The sequence below is a fragment of the Moschus berezovskii genome, chromosome 12 (genome assembly GCF_049115385.1).
Source record: "Moschus berezovskii isolate FMDL1 chromosome 12, NW_MosBer_1.0, whole genome shotgun sequence".
NCBI lineage: Eukaryota > Metazoa > Chordata > Mammalia > Artiodactyla > Moschidae > Moschus > Moschus berezovskii.
Window position 1 is genome coordinate 70,302,541 of NC_142471.1, and position 21,392 is coordinate 70,323,932.

At 37.6% G+C, this 21,392-nt stretch overlaps 1 protein-coding gene across 2 annotated transcripts in view; it reads left to right on the forward strand.

The window, feature by feature from the left end:
- The window catches only part of SLK (STE20 like kinase), a 65,079-nt gene that overhangs the window by 15,960 nt on the left and 27,727 nt on the right, over positions 1–21,392 (forward strand). For both annotated transcript variants that reach the window (XM_055424720.2, XM_055424721.2), the window contains exons 2-7: positions 10,549–10,713; positions 12,308–12,356; positions 14,255–14,404; positions 19,311–19,383; positions 19,542–19,736; positions 20,270–20,351. In XM_055424720.2, coding sequence (XP_055280695.2) covers positions 10,549–10,713; positions 12,308–12,356; positions 14,255–14,404; positions 19,311–19,383; positions 19,542–19,736; positions 20,270–20,351 — 714 coding nt within the window. The remainder of the gene's footprint in view (positions 1–10,548; positions 10,714–12,307; positions 12,357–14,254; positions 14,405–19,310; positions 19,384–19,541; positions 19,737–20,269; positions 20,352–21,392) is intronic.

Below are 21,392 nucleotides of genomic sequence, written 5' to 3' on the forward strand. Positions count from 1 at the left end.
AAAAGATACGTCTTTAAAATCTCTCCTGCCATGGGTAGAGGCATGCAAAAGAAGGATGACTTTTTAACTCTACTCACAATATCCTTGGTCTCTCTCCACTGCTTGTATTTTATAGTGTCCTTTTCAAGGACAGTTGCTCTGCTCTCTTTCTTCCCAAAGTGTTACATTAAAATGGTGAGAGAAGGACATTTCTCACTGACTTATTTCCTGACTTGGGGGAGGGTGAGTTCTGTGTATTATTTTTTCAACTGAAGTGTCTTTCTTAGATAAACTTAATGCCATGTTTCACCCAGTTATGATAGACCTTCAACTTTTTAACATTTCTGAAACTGGGCTAAGTCCCGATTTATTGTTTGAGGCCTTCATATTGTTCGCCAGGTGGCAGTTGTGATATATATGTCATTGTGCTTTGTGAATGTAGTTGTATCTCAGGTATCATACAGTTGCAGCCTGTTGATGTTTCAATCAATAAACCATTTAAGAATGTTGTGAAGAAAGAATGTGAGTCCTGGTTGTCATCTAAAAGCTTCTTTTAGCACCTGTGATAAGATCAAGAGGATATCAGCATTATGATTTCAAAATAGGAGGTGGCTTCAAAGAAAATTTTCGAGACAGTAGTAGTAGAGGAATACTTTTTAAAGAAATGCTGTATCACCAAAGCTTCTCGTGGCCAGAGAATAATATTGTGTGAAAACACAGACAGTAGATAATTCTGAGTGAAAAAGTGACTCAGAAGAGTTAAATGTGAAGAAGTATTTTTTTTCCTGTATTTACAAAGATAATAAACAATATCAGTTTTTCTCTCGACCTGTCCAAAAGAGCTCTTAGAAAGGAATAATGTGAAAATTCTAAATGACAGACTCCTGTTGTAGTTTATTGGCAGTTTTTCTTTGCAGAACATAAGATAATGGGCATCCCTGGTAGCTCAGTCAGTAGAGAATCCACGTGCAATGCAGGAGACCAGCTTTCGATCCCTGGGTGGGGAAGATCTCCTGGAGAAGGAAATGGCTACCCACTCCATATTCTTGCTTGGAAAATCCATGGACAAAGGAGCCTGGTAGGCTACAGTCCCTGGGGTCACAGAGAATCTGACATGACTTAGTGACTACACCACCATTCTCTGAACCCTAAACGGTAGGGTTACTTTGTCAGTAATTAACATTAACTTCTACCTCTGTTTTTACCGAAGGAGGTAAAACGTAGCAAAGTCTACTTAGGAGAATTCCCACATAGAGGCTTATACCTAGTTTGATTGTTCTTTCATCATCATCTCCAAGATTAGGTAATAGATCCCTAAGAAATATCCCATAGACTGATGTTTTAGTACCTATTAACTCTATAAAAATAATATATGTCCATTTAAAAATGTAAACAGTGTGAAAAATACAGAGAAAGTCAAAGGGACTTGAAACTGCCATCCCCCGATGATGTCTTTCCAAGTATTTCTTATATAACTATCCCTATGTAAAAATGGATGTGTAGTTTTTGTAAAATTGCATACCTTTCCTGTTTAGTAAGTTGCTTTTCTTCCATTCAGTAATATATTGTGGTTTTTGTTCTAACTTAATAAATATTAATTGATTAGTCAATTAATTTTAATGGTTACATATTTCTCCATTATAGAAGCATACTGAATTATTTAAGTAGGTTTTTGTTAATGGACATTTAGGCTGATTAAGTTTTCTTTATTATAAACAGTGCTTTGATGAATGTTTTCTGCTTATATATATTTTTATTTTATAAAATTTTCTCCTTATAAATTATTAAAATGGAATTGGGCATTTATTTATTTATTAAGACACTTATCACTAGCTTTTGAAAGTTTGCTGTTTTTTCTTATAAACTGATAGATTTGCTGAAGTGATGGCAACACGCATGTTGAAAATCTCCTTTGAAGACCTTTGTGTGTGTGCTCAGTCACTCAGTCTTGCCCAGCTCTGCAGCTCCATGAACTGTAGCCCACCAGACTCCTTTGTCCATGAAATTTTTTAAAAAACCTAGTTAGTATTTTATGATTTGATTCCTAACTTTACAATAGTGATCTAGACTTTTACACATTTGGAAACCTTCCCTTTGTAATAAATGGAAGTGAGAAGTTATTCAGTAAAAGAAAGAAAATGGAAAAGTTAAAGTACTAAAAACAATGAAAAATGATTAAACTGATGGAAATATAGGGAAACTGAGAAGGGCAGTGATTAAGATAAAGAAAGAGTTTTGGAAACAGCCTGGATTTGAATCTCAGTTCTGCCTCTTAATTCTTCCTGACCTTGGGGAAGCATTTTAATCTCTCTAAATTTGTTCATCCTCCTTTAAAGCAGGAATGCTAATATATTCATGGTATCATTTTGAGGATTAACTAATAATAGTAATAATTCCAGGTAACATTTTTCAGTCTTTTTTACTATGAATGGCAGGCAGTGTATTAAATGTTTATATGTATTTTTTCCCTTGGCAAATATCTGTTATATTAATTCTCACAAACTTGTGAGTTGTAAGTACATTTTACTGATGAGGAAGCTAAATCTTAGGGATTTTGTAAGTTGCCCAAACAATGTAGTTATTAAGTGGCAGAACCAGAATTTAAACCCTAACAGTCTGATCCAGTAGAACTTGCAACTTGAAATTCTGTCTGTATTAAGCACTTAGCATGTATCTGTTAATATTTATATTTCAGTTCAGTTCAGTTGCTTAGTCGTGTCTGACTCTTTGCGACCCCATGAACCACAGCACGCCAGGCCTCCCTGTCCATCACCAACTCCCGGAGTTCACTCAGACTCATGTCCATAGAGTCGGTGATGCCATCCAGCCATCTCATTCTCTGTCGTCCCCGTCTCCTCCTACCCGCAATCCCTCCTAGCATCAGACTCTTTTCCAGTGAGTCAACTCGTTGCATGAAGTGGTCAAAGGATTGGAGTTTCAGCTTTAGCATCAGTCCTTCCAATGAACACCCAGGATTGATCTCCTTTAGAATGGACTGGTTGGATCTCCTTGCAGTCCAAGGGACTCTCAAGAGTCTTCTCCAGCACCACAGTTCAGAAGAATCAATTCTTTGGCGCTCAGCTTTCTTCACAGTCCAACTCTCACATCCATACATGACAATGGGAAAAACCATAGCCTTGACTAGACGGACCTTGGTTGGCAAAGTAATGTCTCTGCTTTTTAATATACTATCAAGGTTGGTCATAACTTTCCTTCCAAGGAGTAAGCGTCTTTTAATTTCCTGGCTGCAATCAGCATCTGCAGTGATTTTGGAGCCCCCAAAAATAGTCTGACACTGTTTCCACTGTTTTTTCATCTATTTGCCATGAAGTGATGGGACCAGATGCCATGATCTTTGTTTTCTGAATGTTGAGCTTCAAGCCAACCTTTTCACTCTCCTCTTTCACTTTCATCAGGAGGCCTTTGAGTTCCTCTTCACTTTCTGCCATAAGGGTGGTGTCTTCTGCATATCTGAGGTTATTGATATTTCTCCCAGCAATCTTGATTCCAGCTTGTGCTTCTTCCAGCCCAGCGTTCCTCATGATGTACTCTGCATATAAGTTAAATAAGCAGGGTGACAATATACAACCTTGACGTACTCCTTTTCCTATTTGGAACCAGTCTGTTGTTCCATGTCCAGTTCTAACTGTTGCTTCCTGACCTGCATACAGGTTTCTCAAGAGGCAGGTCAGGTGGTCTGGTATTCCCATCTCTTTCAGAATTTTCCACAGTTTATTGTGATCCACACAGTCAAAGGCTTTGGCATAGTCAATGAAGCAGAAATAGATGTTTTTCTGGAACTCTCTTGCTTTCTCCATGATCCAGCGGATGTTGGCAATTTGATCTCTGGTTCCTCTGCCTTTTCTAAAACCTGCTTGAACATCTGGAAGTTCACGATTTACATATTGCTGAAGCCTAGCTTGGAGAATTTTGAGCATGACTTTACTAGCGTGTGAGATGAATGCAATTGTGCGGTAGTTTGAGCATTCTTTGGCATTGCCTTTCTTTGGGATTGGAATGAAGACTGACCTTTTCCAGTCCTGTGGCCATTGCTGAGTTTTCCAAATTTGCTGGCATATTGAGTGCAGCACTTTCACAGCATCATCTTTCAGGATTTGAAGTAGCTCAATTGGAATTCCATCACCTCCACTAGCCTTGTTCGTCGTGATGCTTTCTAAGACCCACTTGACTTCACATTCCAAGATGTCTGGTTCCAGGTGAGTAATCACGCCATCGTGATTATCTTCGTTGTGAAGATCTGTTTTGTACAGTTCTTCTGTGTATTCCTGCCACCTCTTCTTAATATCTTCTGCTTCTGTTAGGTCCATACCATTTCTGACCTTTATCGAGCCCATCTTTGCATGAAATATTCCCTTGATATCTCTAATTTTCTTGAAGAGATCTCTTGTTTTTCCTATTCTGTTGTTTTCCTCTATTTCTTTGCATTGATCGCTGAGGAAGACTTTCTTATCTCTCCTTGCTATTCTTTGGAACTCTGCATTCAGATGCTTATATCTTTCCTTTTCTCCTTTGCTTTTCGCTTCTCTTGTTTTCACAGCTATTTGTAAGGCCTCCTCAGACAGCCATTTTTCTTTTTTGCATTTCTTTTCCATGGGGATGGTCTTGGTCCCTGTCTCCTGTACAATGTCACGAACCTCCGTCCAGAGTTCATCAGGCACTCTATCTATCAGATCTAGTCCCTTAAATCTATTTCTTACTTCCAATGTATAATAATAAGGGATTTGATTGAGGTCATATCTGAATGGTCTAATGGTTTTCCCTACTTTCTTTAATTTAAGTCTGAATTTGGCAATAAGGAGTTCATGATCTGAGCCACAGTCAGCTCCTGGTCTTGTTTTTGCTGACTGTATAGAGTTTCTCCATCTTTGGCTGCAAAGAATATAATCAGTCTGATTTCGGTGTTGACCATCTGGTGATGTCCATGTGTAGAGTCTTCTCTTGTGTTGTTGGAAGAGGGTGTTTGCTTTGACCAGTGCGTTCTCTTGGCAAAACTCTATTAGCCTTTGCCCTGCTTCATTCCGTGCTCCAAGGCCAAATTTGCCTGTTACTCCAGGTGTTTCTTAACTTCCTACTTTTGCATTCCAGTCCCCTATAATGAAAAGGACATCTTTTTTGGGTGTTAGTTCTAAAAGGTCTTGTAGGTCTTCATAGAAATGTTCAACTTCAGCTTCTTCAGCATTACTGGCTGGGGCATAGACTTGGATTACTGTAATATTGAATGGTTTGCCTTGGAAACGAACAGAAATCATTCTGTCGTTTTTAAGATTGCATCCAAGTACTGCATTTAGGACTCTTTTGTTGACCATGATGGCTACTCCATTTCTTCTAAGGGATTCCTGCCCACAGTAGTAGATATAATGGTCATCTGAGTTAAATTCACCCATTCCAGTCCATTTTAGTTCACTGATTCCTAGAATGTCGACGTTCACTCTTGCCATCTCCTGTTTGACCACTTCCAATTTGCCTTGATTCATGGACCTAACATTCCAGGTTCCTATACAGTATTGCTCTTTACAGCATCGGACCTTGCTTCTATCATCAGCCACATCCACAACTGGGTATTTGTTTCACTTTGGCTCCATCCCTTCATTCTTTCTGTAGTTATTTCTCCACTGATCTCCAGTAGCATACTGGGCAACTACCGACCTAGGGAATGCCTCATTCAGTATCCTATCATTTTGCCTTTTGATACTGTTCATGTTGATACTGAAACAGTATCAACAGTATCAATGTTTATATTTAGACTACCTTTAAAAAATAAGTATAACAGAATGAGAAGATAAGCCACTGACTGGGAGAGAATGTCTGCAAATGACATATCTGATAAAGGACTGTAATTCAAAATATATTAAGAATTCTTAAAACTCAACAGTTTGAAAACCTATGGTCTAATTAAAAAATAACCAAAAGATTTGGGCATCTCACCAAAGAAGGTATTCAGATGGCCAATAAACATATGAAAAGATGCTCAGCATCATCTGTCATTAGGGGGTTGCTGCTGCTGCTGTTGGCAATTAATCTCTGGTGCCTCTGCCTTTTCTAAAACCTGCTTGAACATCTGGGAGTTCATGGTTCACATATTGCTGAAGCCTGGCTTGGAGAATTTTGAGCATGACTTTACTAGCGTGTGAGATGAGTGCAATTGTGCGGTAGTTTGAGCATTCTTTGGCATTGCCTTTCTTTGGGATTGGAATGAAGACTGACCTCTTCCAGTCCTGTGGCCACTGCTGAGTTTTCCAAATTTGCTGGCGTATTGAGTGCAGCACTTTCACAGCATCATCTTTCAGGATTTGAAATAGCTCAATGGAATTCCATCACCTCCACTAGCTTTGTTCGTAGTGATGCTTTCTAAGGCCCATTTGACTTCACATTCCAAGATGTCTGGCTCTAGGTCAGTGATCACGTTATCGTGACTATCTTGGTCATGAAGATCTTTTTTGTACAGTTCTTCTGTGTATTCTTGCCACCTCTTCTTAATATCTTCTGCTTCTGTTAGGTCCATACTATTTCTGTCCTTTATCGAGCCCATCTTTGCATGAAATGTTCCCTTGGAATCTCTAATTTTCTTGAAGAGATCTCTTGTTTTTCCTATTCTCTTGTTTTCCTCTATTTCTTTGCATTGATCACTGAGGAAGGCTTTCTTATCTCTCCTTGCTATTCTTTTGGAACTCTGCATTCACATGCTTAAATCTTTCCTCTTCTTCTTTGCTTTTCGCTTCTCTTCTTTTCACAGCTATTTATGATTTTGGAGCCCCCCAAAATAAAGTTTCACTTTTTACACTGTTTCCCACTTTAGAAGACAGCTTATCAGTATCTTGCAAAACTACACTTACTTTTACCATATGATCCAGTAATTCTGCTCCTTCGTACTTACTCAGAGGAGTTGAAAACTTACATCCACACAAAAAGCTGCATGCAGATGTTTATAGCAGCTTTATTCATCATTGCTAAAACTTGTAAACAATTAAGATTTCTTCAGTTGGTGAATGAATAAACTTGCCTACTACATCTGTGTATCCAACTATTATTTAGCACTAAAAAGAAATTAGGTATCAAACCATGAAAGGATGTGGAGGAATCTTAAATGCGTGTTACTCAGTGAAAGAAGCCAATCTGAAAAGGCTACATACTATATGAAAAACAAAACTATGGAGACAGTAAAAAGATCAGTGTAGGGGCTAGGAGAAAGAGTGGGATAAATAGGCAGAGCATAGAGATTTTTAGGGCAGTGAAACTATTCTGTATGATATTAACATGGTGGATACATATCATGTACTTTGTCCAGACCCATAGAAGGCACACCAGGAGTTCATCCTAATGTAAACAATGCGCTTCAGGTAATGATGATGTGTCAATATAGATTTCTCAGCTTTAACAAATGTACCACTCTGGTGCAGAATGTTGGTAGTGGAGAAGGCCGTGCATGAATATGGAAGGGGTATATATGGAAACTCTTTGTACTTTCTGCTACATTATATCTACTTTCTGTACATTAGATCTACTTTCTGTTCATTATATCTACTACTGTGGGTAAGAATCCTTTAGAAGAAATGGAGTAGCCATCATAGTCAACAAAAGAGTCACAATGCAGTACTTGGATGCAGTCTCAAAAATGACAGAATGATCTCTGTTCATTTCCAAGGCAAACCATTCAGTATCACAGTAATCCAAGTCTGTGCCCCAACCGGCAATGCTGAAGAAGCTGAATGGTTCTATGAAGACCTTCAAGACCTTCTAGGACTAACACCCAAAAAAGATGTCCTTTTGATTATAGGGGACTGAAATGCAAAGTAGGAAGTCAAGAAATACCTGGAGTAACAGGCAAATTTGGCCTTGGAGTACAGAATGATGCAGGGCAAAGGCTACAAGAGTTTTGCCAAGAGAATGCGCTGGTCATATCAAACACCCTCTTCCAACAACACAAGAGAAGACTCTACACATGGACATCACCAGATGGTCGATACTGAAATCAGATTGATTATATTCTTTGCTGCCAAAGATGGAGAAGTTCTATACAGTCAGCAAAAATAAGACCAGGAGCTGACTGTGGCACAGACCATGAACTCTTTATTGTCAAATTCAGACTTAGATTGAAGAAAGTAGGGAAAACCACTAGGACATTCAGGTATGGCTTAAATCAAATCCCTTACGATTATACAGTGGAAGTGAGAAGTAAATTCAGGAGATTAGATCTGATAGAGTGCCTGAAGAACTGTGGACCGGGGGTTCATGACATTGTACAGGAGGCAGGGATCAAGACCATCCCTAAGGAAAAGAAATGCAAAAAAGGCAAAATGGTTGTCTGAGGAGGCCTTACAAAAGCTGTGGAAAGAAGAGAAGCGAAAAAGCAAAGGAGAAAAGGAAAGATATACCCATTTGAATGCAGAATTCCAAAGAATAGCAAGGAAATATAAGAAAGCCTTCCTCAGCAATCAGTGCAAAGAAATAGAGGAAGACAATAGAATAGGATAGAGATCTCTTCGAGAAAATTAGAGATACCAAGGGAACATTTCATGCAAAGATGGGCAGAATAAAGGACAGAAATGGTATGGACCTAACAGAAGCAGAAGATATTAAGAAGAGGTGGCAAGAATACACAGAAGAACTGTACAAAAAAGATCTTCACGACCCAGATATTATCAATGGTGTGATCACTCACCTAGAGCCAGACATCCTGGAATGCAAAGTCAAGTGGGCCTTAGAAAGCATCACTATGAGCAAAGCTAGTGGAGGTGATGGCATTCCAGTTGAACTATTTCAAATCCTAAAAGATGATGCTGTTAAAAGTGCTACACTCAATATGCCAGCAAACTTGGAAAACTCAGCAGTAGCCACAGGACTGGAAATGGTCAGTTTTCATTCCAATCCCAAAGAAAGGCAATGCCAAAGAATGCTCAAACTACCACACAATTGCACTCATCTCACATGTTAGTAAGGACTTCCTTGGTGGCTCAGACGGTAAAGTGTCTCTACAATGTGGGAGACCTGGGTTCGATCCCTGGGTTGGGAAGATCCTCTGGAGAAGGAAATGGCAACCTACTCCAGTACTCTTGCCTGGAAAATCCCATGGACGGAGGAGCCTGGTAGGCTGCAGTCCATGGGGTTGCTATGAGTCGGGCACGACTGAGCGACTTCATGTTAGTAAAGTAATGCTCAAAATTCTCCAAGCCAGGCTTCAATAATACATGAACAATGAACTTCCAGATGTTCAAACTGGATTTAGAAAAGGCAGAGGAACTGGTTGCCAACATCCGTTGGATCATCAAAAAAGCAAGAGAGTTCCAGGAAAACATCTATTTCTGCTTTATTGACTATGCCAAAGCCTTTGTGTGGACCATAAGAAACTCTGGAAAATTCTGAAAGAGATGGGAATACCAGACCACCTGACCTGCCTCTTGAGAAACCTATATGCAGGTCAGGGAGCATCAGTTAGAACTGGACATGGAACAACAGACTTGTTCCAAATAGGACAAGTAGTACATCAAGGCTGTATATTGTCACCCTACTTATTTAACTTGTATGAAAAGTACATCATGAGAATCTCTGGGCTAGATGAAGCACAAGCTGGAATCAGGATTGCCAGGAGAAATATCAATAACCTCAGATATGCACATGATATCACCCTTATGGCAGAAAGTGAAGAACTAAAGAGCCTCTTGATGAAAGTGAAAGAGGAGAGTGAAAAAGTTGGCTTAAAACTCAACATTCAGAAAAGTAAGATCATGGCATCTGGTTCCATCGCTTCATGGCAAATAGATGGGGGAACATCTATGGAAACAGAGACTTTATTTTTGGGGGTCCAAAATCACTGCAGATGGTGACTGTAGCCATGAAATTAAAAGATTCTTGCTCCTTGGAAGGAAAGTTATGACCAAATTAGACAGCATATTAAAAAGCAGAGGCATTACTCTACCAACAAAGGTCTATCTAGTCAAAGCTATGGTTTTTCCAGTAGTCATGTATGGATGTGAGAGTTGGACTATAAAGTCCAACTTTTTTTTGAGCACCAAAAATTTGGCGCTTTTGAACTATGCTGTTGGAGAAGACTCTTGAGAGTCCCTTGGACTGCAAGGAGATCCAACCAGTCCATCCTAAAGGAAATCAGTCCTGAATATTCATTGGAAGGACTGATGCTGAAGCTGAAACTCCAATACTTTGGCCACCTGTTGTGAAGAACTGACTCATTGGAAAAGACCCTGATGCTGGGAAAGATCGAAGGTAGGAGGAGAAGGGGATGACAGAGGATGAAATGGTTGGATGGCATCACGGACTCAATGGACATGAAATGGTTGGATGGCATCACAGACTCAATGGACATGAGTTTGAATAAACCCCAGAAGTTGGTGATCGACAGGGAGGCCTGCCGTGCTGTAGTCCATGGGGTCACAAAGAGTCGGACATGAATGAGCGACTGAACTGAACTGCACTGTACTTTCTGTTTAGTTTTGCTGTGAAGTGAAAAGTAAAAAATAAAGTTTATTAAAAAAAATAATATTTATAAAGCAAGTATGCATTGTAATTGTGGACTTATGATACTTTTGTTTTTAGGCCCAGAATAAAGAGACCAATGTTTTAGCTGCTGCAAAGGTAATTGACACCAAATCTGAAGAAGAACTTGAAGACTACATGGTTGAAATTGATATATTAGCATCTTGTGATCACCCTAATATAGTCAAGCTTCTAGATGCCTTCTATTATGAGAATAATCTTTGGGTAAGTATTTTTGGTTAATCTGTAGGAATAGCCAAAATAATTAATTGTCCTAAGAGATTTATAAGTTGTGTAGAACTTTTTTTTGCACTACCTCTTCTATTTAGTTACTTATGCTACTTGAATGAGAATTGACCCATTGATGAGAGAGTGATTAACAACATAGCAACATATCCTTAGCTTCAATAGATGTTTAGATGTGTATTTCAGAATACTATATTTCATGGTTGTTTGACATTGGACTGAAATGTAGAAACTTGATGAAGAATTTTAAATTTCCTAAATAATGAAATTAGATTCCTTTTTTGTTTTTAATTAATATTTTTTTCCCAGTTGGAACTTCTTTCTTTCAAGTCTTTTTTTTATTTCCCCAGTTCTTTTATTTATTTATTTTTTAATGTTAGTTTGAAGTGTCTTATTTAAGTTTTTTAATTTAAATTTAAGTATTTAAATTTTTTTAAAGTTTCTTCTGTTGTGGCCAGGTCTGTATGTAAAAATTTTATTCATTTTTAGAAAATGTTAGGCATAAATAAATATATAAATAAAATGTTAATATTTATAATAACCAGTCAGTCACTTGCTCTGCACCAATACTAATTTAATCAAGAGGACATTTTAAAATGGAGTTTTAGTTTGTCTCCTTGAAGGAATAAGCAAAGTATTACAAAAGAAGAGTAGATAGTATAAGCTGTACCTGGTTGCGAATCAAAAGACCTTTCCTCTTTTATTTTGGTGATGCTGGGCAGGAGCTTGGGTAAATCAGTTAATCTTTATCAGTCTGTTTACTCAACTGTAGGATGAATAATGATCTGTCTCCCAAATTATTTTTCATATGATATAATGAATTTGAAAACAACTTATTGTAAAAAGTAAGCTCCTGTAAAAAATGAAGTGTTGTTCTATAGAGGAGAAAAAACTATTAATCTATACAATTTGTTAAGCTGTGTAGTTAAAAGAAACAACTGGACAACTATGAGGGAACAGTGGGAGGGAGATATAGACGTGAATTAATTGAAGAATCATAAAAATACAAAGTGAAAACTGTGATGAGGATTGAGAAGGAAGAATGCGTGGTGGTATGTACCGGGGAGGTTTGGGAAGGCATCCAATAGGAAGTGATAAGTGAGCTAGTATCTGAAGCTTTTGTGTATGTTTTCCCCAAGTTTTTAGAAAAACTAAAAGCAATCTTTCAGGATGTATTCCTGTTAGTAAAGTTAAGAAATATACTAGTTCATTTAACTCACAGTAGTTACCTTAAAAAGGAGAGTATAAAGTCTTTGAGTGGTGAGGAAATGGATATGTAATAGGGCCCATAATAAAAATTCTGTACCTGGTAATTTTAGAGAACCTGGGACACTACACGTGGTGATGAACACAAATGCACATACTTCCCCAGTGTGTTCCCTTCGTACTTCCTCAGATGTACAGCAAGACTTGTAACTCTTTTTACAAAGAAAGTCTTTATGATTGTTAGCATAATATTGTTTATGTAACTTAGGTTATTTGATAGCTATTTGTTTATCTTTTTTGCTAACTTGAAGGAAAAATACTCAGAATCAGTGTTGTGTTAGACATGTCCTTTTTTATTTGCCTGCAGATCCTCATTGAATTTTGTGCTGGTGGAGCAGTGGATGCTGTGATGCTTGGTAAATGCCTTTTTGTTCCTTACATTTATATCTTAAATTATACTTTAAAAAAAGTCAGTGGATTTCAAACATTTATACATGTATATTTATCTTGTTGTTGAGTAACATTCAATGAGTTAAATCAGCCTAATTATTTTTATATTCTTAGATGACCATAATAAAATTTTATTAAATGTTGTTGCTTCCTGACTTGCATATAGGTTTCTCAAGAGGCAGATCAGGTGGTCTGGTATTCCAGTCTCTTTCAGAATTTTCCACAGTTTATTGTGATCCACACAGTCAAAGGCTTTGGCATAGTCAGTAAAGCAGAAATAGATGTGTTTCTGGAACTCTCTTGCTTTTTGGATGATCCAGCGGATGTTGGCAATATGATCTCTGGTTCCTCTGCCTTTTATAAATCCAGCTTGAACATCTGGAAGTTCACGGTTCACGTATTGCTGAAGCCTGGCTTGGAGAATTTTGAGCATTACTTTACTAGCATGTGAGATGAGTGCAATTGTGTGGTAGTTTGAGCATTCTTTGGCATTTCCTTTCTTTGGGATTGGAATGAAAACTGACCTTTTCCAGTCCCGTGGCCACTGCTGAATTTTCCAAATTTGCTGGCATATTGAGTGCAAATGAGTGCATATTGAGTGTTAACAGAATCATCTTTTAGGATTTGAAATAGTTCAACTGGAATTCCATCACCTCCACTAGCTTTGTTTGTAGTAATGCTTTCTAAGGCCCACTTGACTTCACATTCCAGGATGACCTGCCTCTTGAGAAACCTATATGCAGGTCAGGAAGCAACAGTCAGAACTGGACATGGAACAACAGACTGGTTCCAAATAGGAAAAGGAGTATGTCAAGGCTGTGTATTGTCACCCTGATTATTTAACTTATATGCAGAGTACATCATGAGGAACGCTGGGCTGGAAGAACACAAGCTGGAATGAAGATTGCCGGGAGAAATATCAATAACCTCAGATATGCAGATGACACCACCCTTATGGCAGAAAGTGAAAAGGAACTAAAGAGCCTCTTGATGAAAGTGAAAGAGGAGAGTGAAAAAGTTGGCTTGAAGCTCAACATTCAGGAAACGAAGATCACGGCATCTGGTCCCATCACTTCATGGGAAATAGATGGAGAAACAGTGGAAACAGTGTCAGACTTTATTTTTTCGGGCTCAAAAATCACTGCAGATGGTGATTACAGCCATGAAATTAAAAGATGCTTACTCCTTGGAAGGAAAGTTATTGCCAATCTAGACAGCATATTAAAAAGCAGAGACATTATTTTGCCAACAAAGGTCTGTCTAGTCAAGGCTATGGTTTTTCCCATGGTCATGTATGGATGTGAGAGTTGGACTGTGAAGAAAACTGAGCGCTGAAGAATTGATGCTTTTGAACTATGGTGTTTGGAGAATACTCTTGAGAGTCCCTTGGACTGCAAGGAGATCCAACCAGTCCATCCTAAAGGAGATCATTCCTGGGTGTTCTTTGAAATGCAGAAGCTGAAACTCCAATACTTGGGCCACCTCCTGGGAAGAGTTGACTCATTGGAAAAGACCCTGATGCTGGGAGGGATTGGGGGCAGAAGGAGAAGGGGACGACAGAGGATGAGATGGCTGGATGGTATCTCTGACTTGATGGACCCGAGTTTGGGTAAACTCCAGGAGTTGGTGATGGACAGGGAGGCCTGGCGCGCTGCGATTCATGGTGTCTCAAAGAGTCTGATACGACTGAGTGACTGAATTGAACTGATAATATGTGAAGAAAGTAATGTTTGTGTTATACTTTTTAAAAAGTCATTTCATTGTATATAATCTTCAACAGTGACAGTAAAGTTATTAAAGGTATATAGCCTGTGGTACACTTTCACGGTACAAAAATCCTTATTTGTTTACTTTTTCGTTGCAGAGCTTGAGAGACCATTAACTGAGTCCCAGATACAAGTAGTTTGTAAGCAGACTTTAGAGGCTTTGAACTACTTGCATGATAATAAAATCATCCACAGAGATCTAAAGGCTGGCAACATTCTTTTTACATTAGATGGAGATATTAAGTTGGGTAAGTTTATTCTTTTAGATAAAACATTTGATTTTATGCTTTGAGATTTCTCCCTGTATGTCTGTTACTTAATATTGTTCTGTTATGACTCGAATATTAATATGTGAAACAAAGAGAATTTTGTTAAAATATGTAAAACATGGAGAATTACTTCATGTTAATTTTTTAAATTGAGGCTTCCCAGGTGGTGTAGTGGTAAAGAATCTGCCTGCCAAACAGGAGATGTGGATTTGATCCCTGAGTTGGAAAGATTCTCCTGGAGAAGGAAATGGCAACCCACTCCAATATTCTTGCCTGGGAAGTTCCATGGACAGAGGGTCCTGGTGAGCTGCAGTCCATGGGGTCGCAAAAAATCAGACACGACTTAGTGACTAAACAGCAGCAGCAGTTTTTAAAATACTTCCTTGGAGGGACTTCCCTTGCAATCCAGTGGTTAAGACTTGGTGCTTTCACTGCCAATGGCCTGGGAACTAAGATCCTGCAAGACATGAGGTGAGGCCAAAAAAAAAAAACTTGGGTAAATAATTATTCATTAACTCCCAGAATTTCTACATATAGGCACCTAATATAAAGACTTTAAACAATAAGAAAGGATGGATTGTTATTTTTAAAAAGACATACTTTAAAAAGACGGCCTAATAATTTTTCCCTTAAATTTTTATATGTTGAATTAATATTTATAAATACAATGCATTTAGAAAATGATACATTATGTAAAACCACTTAGTTTTGTCTTCATTTTCAAAACTCATATCTAGTCGTTTTCTTTTTCTGTCTTTAGTTTTATATTCTATTTTGTAGATATGATATCTTGGCTATGCTCACAAAGTAAGTGTAAAAAAGATGCTAAATTAAGTATAAGGTTGAAAACAGATTTTTTTTTTTTTTTGCACTGAGGGAATAAATGATAATTTCATAAGGAGGAATAGACATAGACTTTAGATGGGAAATTAATGAATTTCATATATACACATACAGATGGAAGATACAGTCCTTTTTAAGTATCCCCAAGATATGAATTAAAAATAAAAGTCTGGTGATGAAGCCTAAATTTGAGTATTTTGGACAGATATTAAAAGGACAGAATATATCCAAAGGCCATGCTGATACCAGTGATCATGGTTCACTTTACTTTGTCTTGACCTCTAAGCAGGTATACTTCGACATACTACTAAATTTTAACTTTTTTTTTGAGAAATAAATACAGATAGAGAAAACCACATTAAGAGTTGTATAGCCTGTTGACTTGTAGCTCTGTACCCAATAGCTTTTAATCACCACTTAGATAAAGAAACAGAAGTGTGTCAGGCACCTTAGGAGCTGTATCACGTGCCTCATCTCAGTCACTGTCCTTCTCTTCTCCACAGATAACCTGTATACTAACCTTTATAGTAATCACTTCCCTGTGTTTCTTTATGGCTCTATCACCCAGTGTTCATCTCTAGACTTTAGAGTTTAGACTTGTCCATGTTTAAAACCTGCTTTTTCTTTTAAGTCTCTTTTAATGTATGGGTCATACCCCCCCATCCCCCTCCCCACCATTCCTTTCTTCTCTTTATGTTTTATCTGTGGCATGCATTTTCATGGCATGCTTTCTCACAGAAAGAAAATTTTAGTATTACCATGGTTGTGACCCTCCAAAGGCCCACTGATAGTACATGAAAAGATATACAGTATATCTGTGACATTAAAATTTCATGAGGAGAGAGAGGATTGGGGAAAAAATGTCTAAAAAGGCTCTCTAGGAGAGGTGAAAAAAGAAGTTGAGAAACACTCATCTGTGGGACCTGAGCTGTTGGACCTGTAGTTTCTCTTATCTTGCATTTTGCTGGCTGCATACTCCTGATGACTTAAGTAAGTTCCTTTCTGTATTTCCCTCAATTTGCAAATAAATCCAAAGACTTTTTGGCAAGAGTCTGCATGGTTTTGTATTCTTTCATTTAGTAGGACATGGTATTTTAAGACCACAGTCTGAGTGTTAGGTATGCTTCTAGTTTCTGGACTGGCCTTCATTCCAGGCCTTTCCAAAGGACAGAGCAAGGCTCTCCTGAATTCCTACATATGTCCTATTCAAATTCATGTGTTAATTTTATTCCTTTTTAAGACTGAATAATATTCTGTTATCAGCATATGTATACACCACGTTGACTTATTCATTCATCCATTGATGGACACTTTGGTTGCTTCCATCTTTGGGCTTCTATGAATAATGCTGTTATGAACATGGGTGTACAATATCTGTTTTGAGTTCCTGCCTTCATTTCTTTTAGGCAGTTACCCAGATTGTATGGTAATTCTATGTTTAATTTTTTGAAGAACCATTGTACCATTTTCCACAGTGGTTGCACAAATTTACATTTCCAAAGCAATGCACAGGGGTTCCAATTTTTCTACCTCCTTCCCAGCACTTGTTATTTTCTGTATTTTTGATAATAACTGTCCTAATGGATGTGAAGTGATAGTGGGTGTGAATTCATTGTGTTTATTTGCTCTGGCATTCCTCCTAGTTTAGTCATTGTTTCTAAAATGATTTTTTATTTCTAATTTCTCTTGTGTTCTGTCACCTCATTCAGGAGTTTTAAAATGCTGATATATGTTACTTTTTTATGTCTTATATCATATTTTAAAGTCTTGTAGCTTGTTTTGAAATAGTATAATTTTGATCAATTTTTGATGCATGTTTTCTGTAAGTGTTCTAAAATCTTATTTAAATACAGGAATATACTTTTGTGTAAATACATGCCATTAAAAATAACTATATTTTTGAAGATTTAGGATGCTGAAATAGTTTTGCGTTGGTTGACATTTAAAATAATTGCACTTTATTTCATTAATTCATGCATACAGAATGTCTTCCATTTCTGTGACATTGTATTAAGTATACACAGATATTATAGAACCGTAGTATCCTCAGGAGCCATATATACATTACAGTAACCAAATTTTTATTATCAGATCACATGCTTGCAAATGGAAATAAATATGTAAATGCTGTTTTAACAGACCAACATATATCTGCCACATTATTGTAAGTAGTTAAAGTACTTAATAATGACCTTAATTTTCCCCCTCGCACAAGAATGAAGGTGGCTTCTTGTCTCTCCATAGTTTATCGCCTGTCCATAAGAGTACTTATGGAGGTATGACTGTTGGCAGTGGACATTTGTGGTTTAGGTCTGGTTTTGGACCTCCTTTCCAGGTCATGTTCTGAGGGAAAAAAAAGTTAAAAAGACTGTTAATGGGTTCTCAGAAAACACTGAAATGGAGTAAATACTGAGTTGACTGCTTAGTCGCTCAGCTGTGTGCAACTCTTTGTGACCCCATGGACTGTAGCCTGCTCCTCTGTTCATGGGGATTCTCCAGGCAAAATACTGGAGTGGGTTACTATGCTCTCCTCCAGGGGAATCTTCCCAACCCAGGGATCAAACCCAGGTCTCCCACATGGTAGACTGATTCTTTACTGTCTGAGTTACCAGGAAAGCCCAAGAGTACTGGAGTGGGTAGCCTATCCCTTCTCCAGTGTATCTTCCTGACTGAGGACTCGAACTGAGGTCTCCTGCTGCATTGCAGGCAGATTCTTTACCATCCGAGCTACCAGGGAAGCCCTCATACCATATTAGGAAGTGTACCTTCATTCTGTAGTCAGTAGGCAGCTACCAGGGTGTTTTAAGCAGAACTACCTGGTCAAAAAAAGAAAAGAAAGAACTATATAATAGATACAAATAATTAGAATACAGGGCAGGATTTCATGAGTTTTGAAAGTTCTACTGCCAAAGTATCACAGAGGTTAAAATTACATATATTATTAGTGATAGTAGCTGCCATTTATTGTGTATATTCTGTGCCAGACCTTGGGGCATGAATACAAATACTAGGTCTTTGATATTTATTCAGTTTTGAGAATTGTGGCATGTCAGATGAAACTTTAGAAGTGAAATGTATATGGCATGAGGTAATTTATGCAGCAGTAGCAATTTTGTGTTGCTATTAATGATCAAGCTCTAAGCTGAAAAGGAGTAAACAACTGATAAAGTTATGATGTTGCTGTGCCCTATGATTTAAATAGAAAACATCATTCCTGAGTTTTTTCTTTGTGATGTAATATTATGAGGAAATGAGCAAGACATAGGCTGTCGTTTGGGCTCCCGGGTGGCTCAGCAGTGAAGAATCTGCCTGCAGTGCAGAAGATGCATGAGATGCAGGTCCAGCGCATGGGTCGGGAAGATCCCCTGGAGAAGGGCACGGCACCCACGCCAGCGTTCCTGCCTGGAGGGTCCCATGGGCAGAGGAGCCTGCCGGTCTACAGTCCATGGGGTCTCGAAGAGTCGGACACAATTGAGCACGCAGCCATGCTGTCACTTAAGGCTTCTTTGGTATAAATTTTGTCTTTCACACTATAGAAAAACTGTCCTTCAACTTAATTGTAACAAATAGCACTACTTGACGTTTATTTTGAAGTGGATAGACTGGTCTGTTTTAAAACTACTGTATTTTTGGTCAGTTCTGGAGGATTTGTGATCTGAAGATGTGTAAAGATGGTGGTGTTAAGTGTATTAATGATGGAATCTTTTCTGTGGCAGTGTTTTTGTGGGGAGGGTGGGGATATGGTAGAAAGAGCGTGGTCAAAATTAGGGTGATAGGGAAGTTACTTCTCTTTCCATTTGTGTCACTCAGTTGTGTCCGACTCTTTGCAGCCCCATGGACTATATAGCCTATCGGGCTTATCTGTCCATGGGGATTCTCCAGGCAAGAATACTGGAGTGGGTTGCCACTCCAGTTCTGTTTTGCTTACCCTTTAATAACAGTGGTCTTATTAAAGACTTGATATGCTTTTCCCTTAAGTTGAATATAGCAAACTTTGCTTAAAAACTATCAGTAATACTTTTGTATGGTTATTTGTTTCAAGCGGATTTTGGAGTATCAGCTAAAAACACAAGGACAATACAAAGGAGAGATTCCTTTATTGGCACACCCTATTGGTATGTATTCAGTTTTGTGGATTTGCTGCATTAGTTATGTCAGCAGTTATTATACGTTAATTTTGTCCACATGTTTGATTATACCGTCTGTCTTTTATGTGGTTTGTGATCACCATTTTAAGTTAAACATCTTGATTTTCAATTCTCTGTCTTCATAGGATGGCTCCTGAGGTAGTCATGTGTGAAACATCAAAGGACAGACCCTATGACTACAAAGCTGACGTTTGGTCCCTGGGTATCACTTTAATAGAAATGGCTGAGATAGAACCACCTCATCATGAATTAAATCCAATGAGAGTGCTGCTAAAAATAGCAAAATCTGAGCCCCCTACATTAGCACAGCCATCAAAATGGTAAAATATTCCTAAACAAAACTTTTTAAGAAGCAAAACTTGAAGCTTTATTCTTCCAGCTTTCCAAGGGTATTTAAACTTACATGGTACAGAGGTTGTATGAAATAGAAAACTGATACTGGTGTATTTTCGAGACTTAGGAATCATATGAACTCTTATAATTAACTTTCCCAACAGTTTGAAAATAGCAGTGATTGGAGTTCTACATGAAAAAGTATTTTCTGTGAGAAGCTGAGGCATATGTGTGATCTGTGTTTGTGGAGTTTAATATAATGGAAGAATTTTTGTGATTTTTAGCTTTCTTTTGAACATTTGACTGTATCTCAGTGACTTAAAACTATAAGCCTACTTACATATATGTAACTTGTATTTATAAATGAATGACTTATGAATATTAATATTCTCATGAACTAGTTTTATGTTGAGTTAATACTATTACATACACGATAGAACTTAACTATGGTTTCTCATAGTTTTGATTTTAATAACAAGAAAATAAAATAGAATGTCATTATTAAAATTTTATTTTGAAGGTCTTCAAATTTTAAGGACTTTCTAAAGAAATGTTTGGAAAAGAATGTGGATTCCAGGTGGACTACATCTCAGCTGCTGCAGGTAAAATAAGAGTAATATGACAGTGGCAAACCATCTAACTGTTGTTAACATCTCTTTAAGATGAATACAGATTCAAGATTCCTTCAGTTTTCCTGTGCAAACACAAGACACATTGTAGTAGTTAACACTTACTTTACAAACATGTGCTCCCCTTACTAAGAGGCATTTATTTAGCTTTTGAGTAATATCGCCTATGCTTTTCTGATTCAGTTTGTGTTCTTTTCATTTTGTTTAGTTATTTCCACTTTGTCAGTCACTCCCATTTGGTTTCTCCATTAAGGTGACAGGGGCCGTGAGCTAATGAATTTTTTTTTTAGTGTCTCTTACAGTAAGGGTAAATGTTCAGTAAATATTGCTAACTTTATTGCTAAAAAATGGTGTTGAAGTGATTGAATAATTTTGTTTTATAGCAGGACTTGTTTGTAATATTTGGAATAAAATTTTGTCAAATGATAGTACAGGTAGACAAATAGAATGACAAATCTTGAAGCAGTTACTGTTCGGTTGAGTTATTGTATAACTCCTCCATTATAGTTTTTTAGGTTGCTATTTATCTGGAGGGAGAAGCAAGAAAAATTGCCTTTCTGTCTGTACAAAAGTATAACCTTGAAATTCATTTTCTCTTGTTTTACTTCCTCCACACTGGAAAGCATTAGTCTGTGACAAACTCTTAAGTGCAGAGTACAGAAATGAATAAAATATCTTCTCTTAAAAACATTAGAACTGTGTAAAAAAACAAACGAATAGGTGTTTATGGACACTTTTAACAGAACTCTAAAGCTTTTTGAAATTATTTTATTGAGGTTTTATACGAGATGTAAGCATGCTATTACTTTTTAAGAACTAGTAATGTATTTGAAACTTGGTTTAATTTTAATTTAGATTTTAGGTTATGAAATTTTCAGACATACAGCAGGGTACATGAAGCTATTACCCAGAAGTAATGTGTTATCATTTTTGGCATACTTCTTTCAAATTCTTAAAACACATGTGCAGAAAGAGTTGCAGGCAGCTCCTATTCCTGTTCAGTTCCCTTCCCTG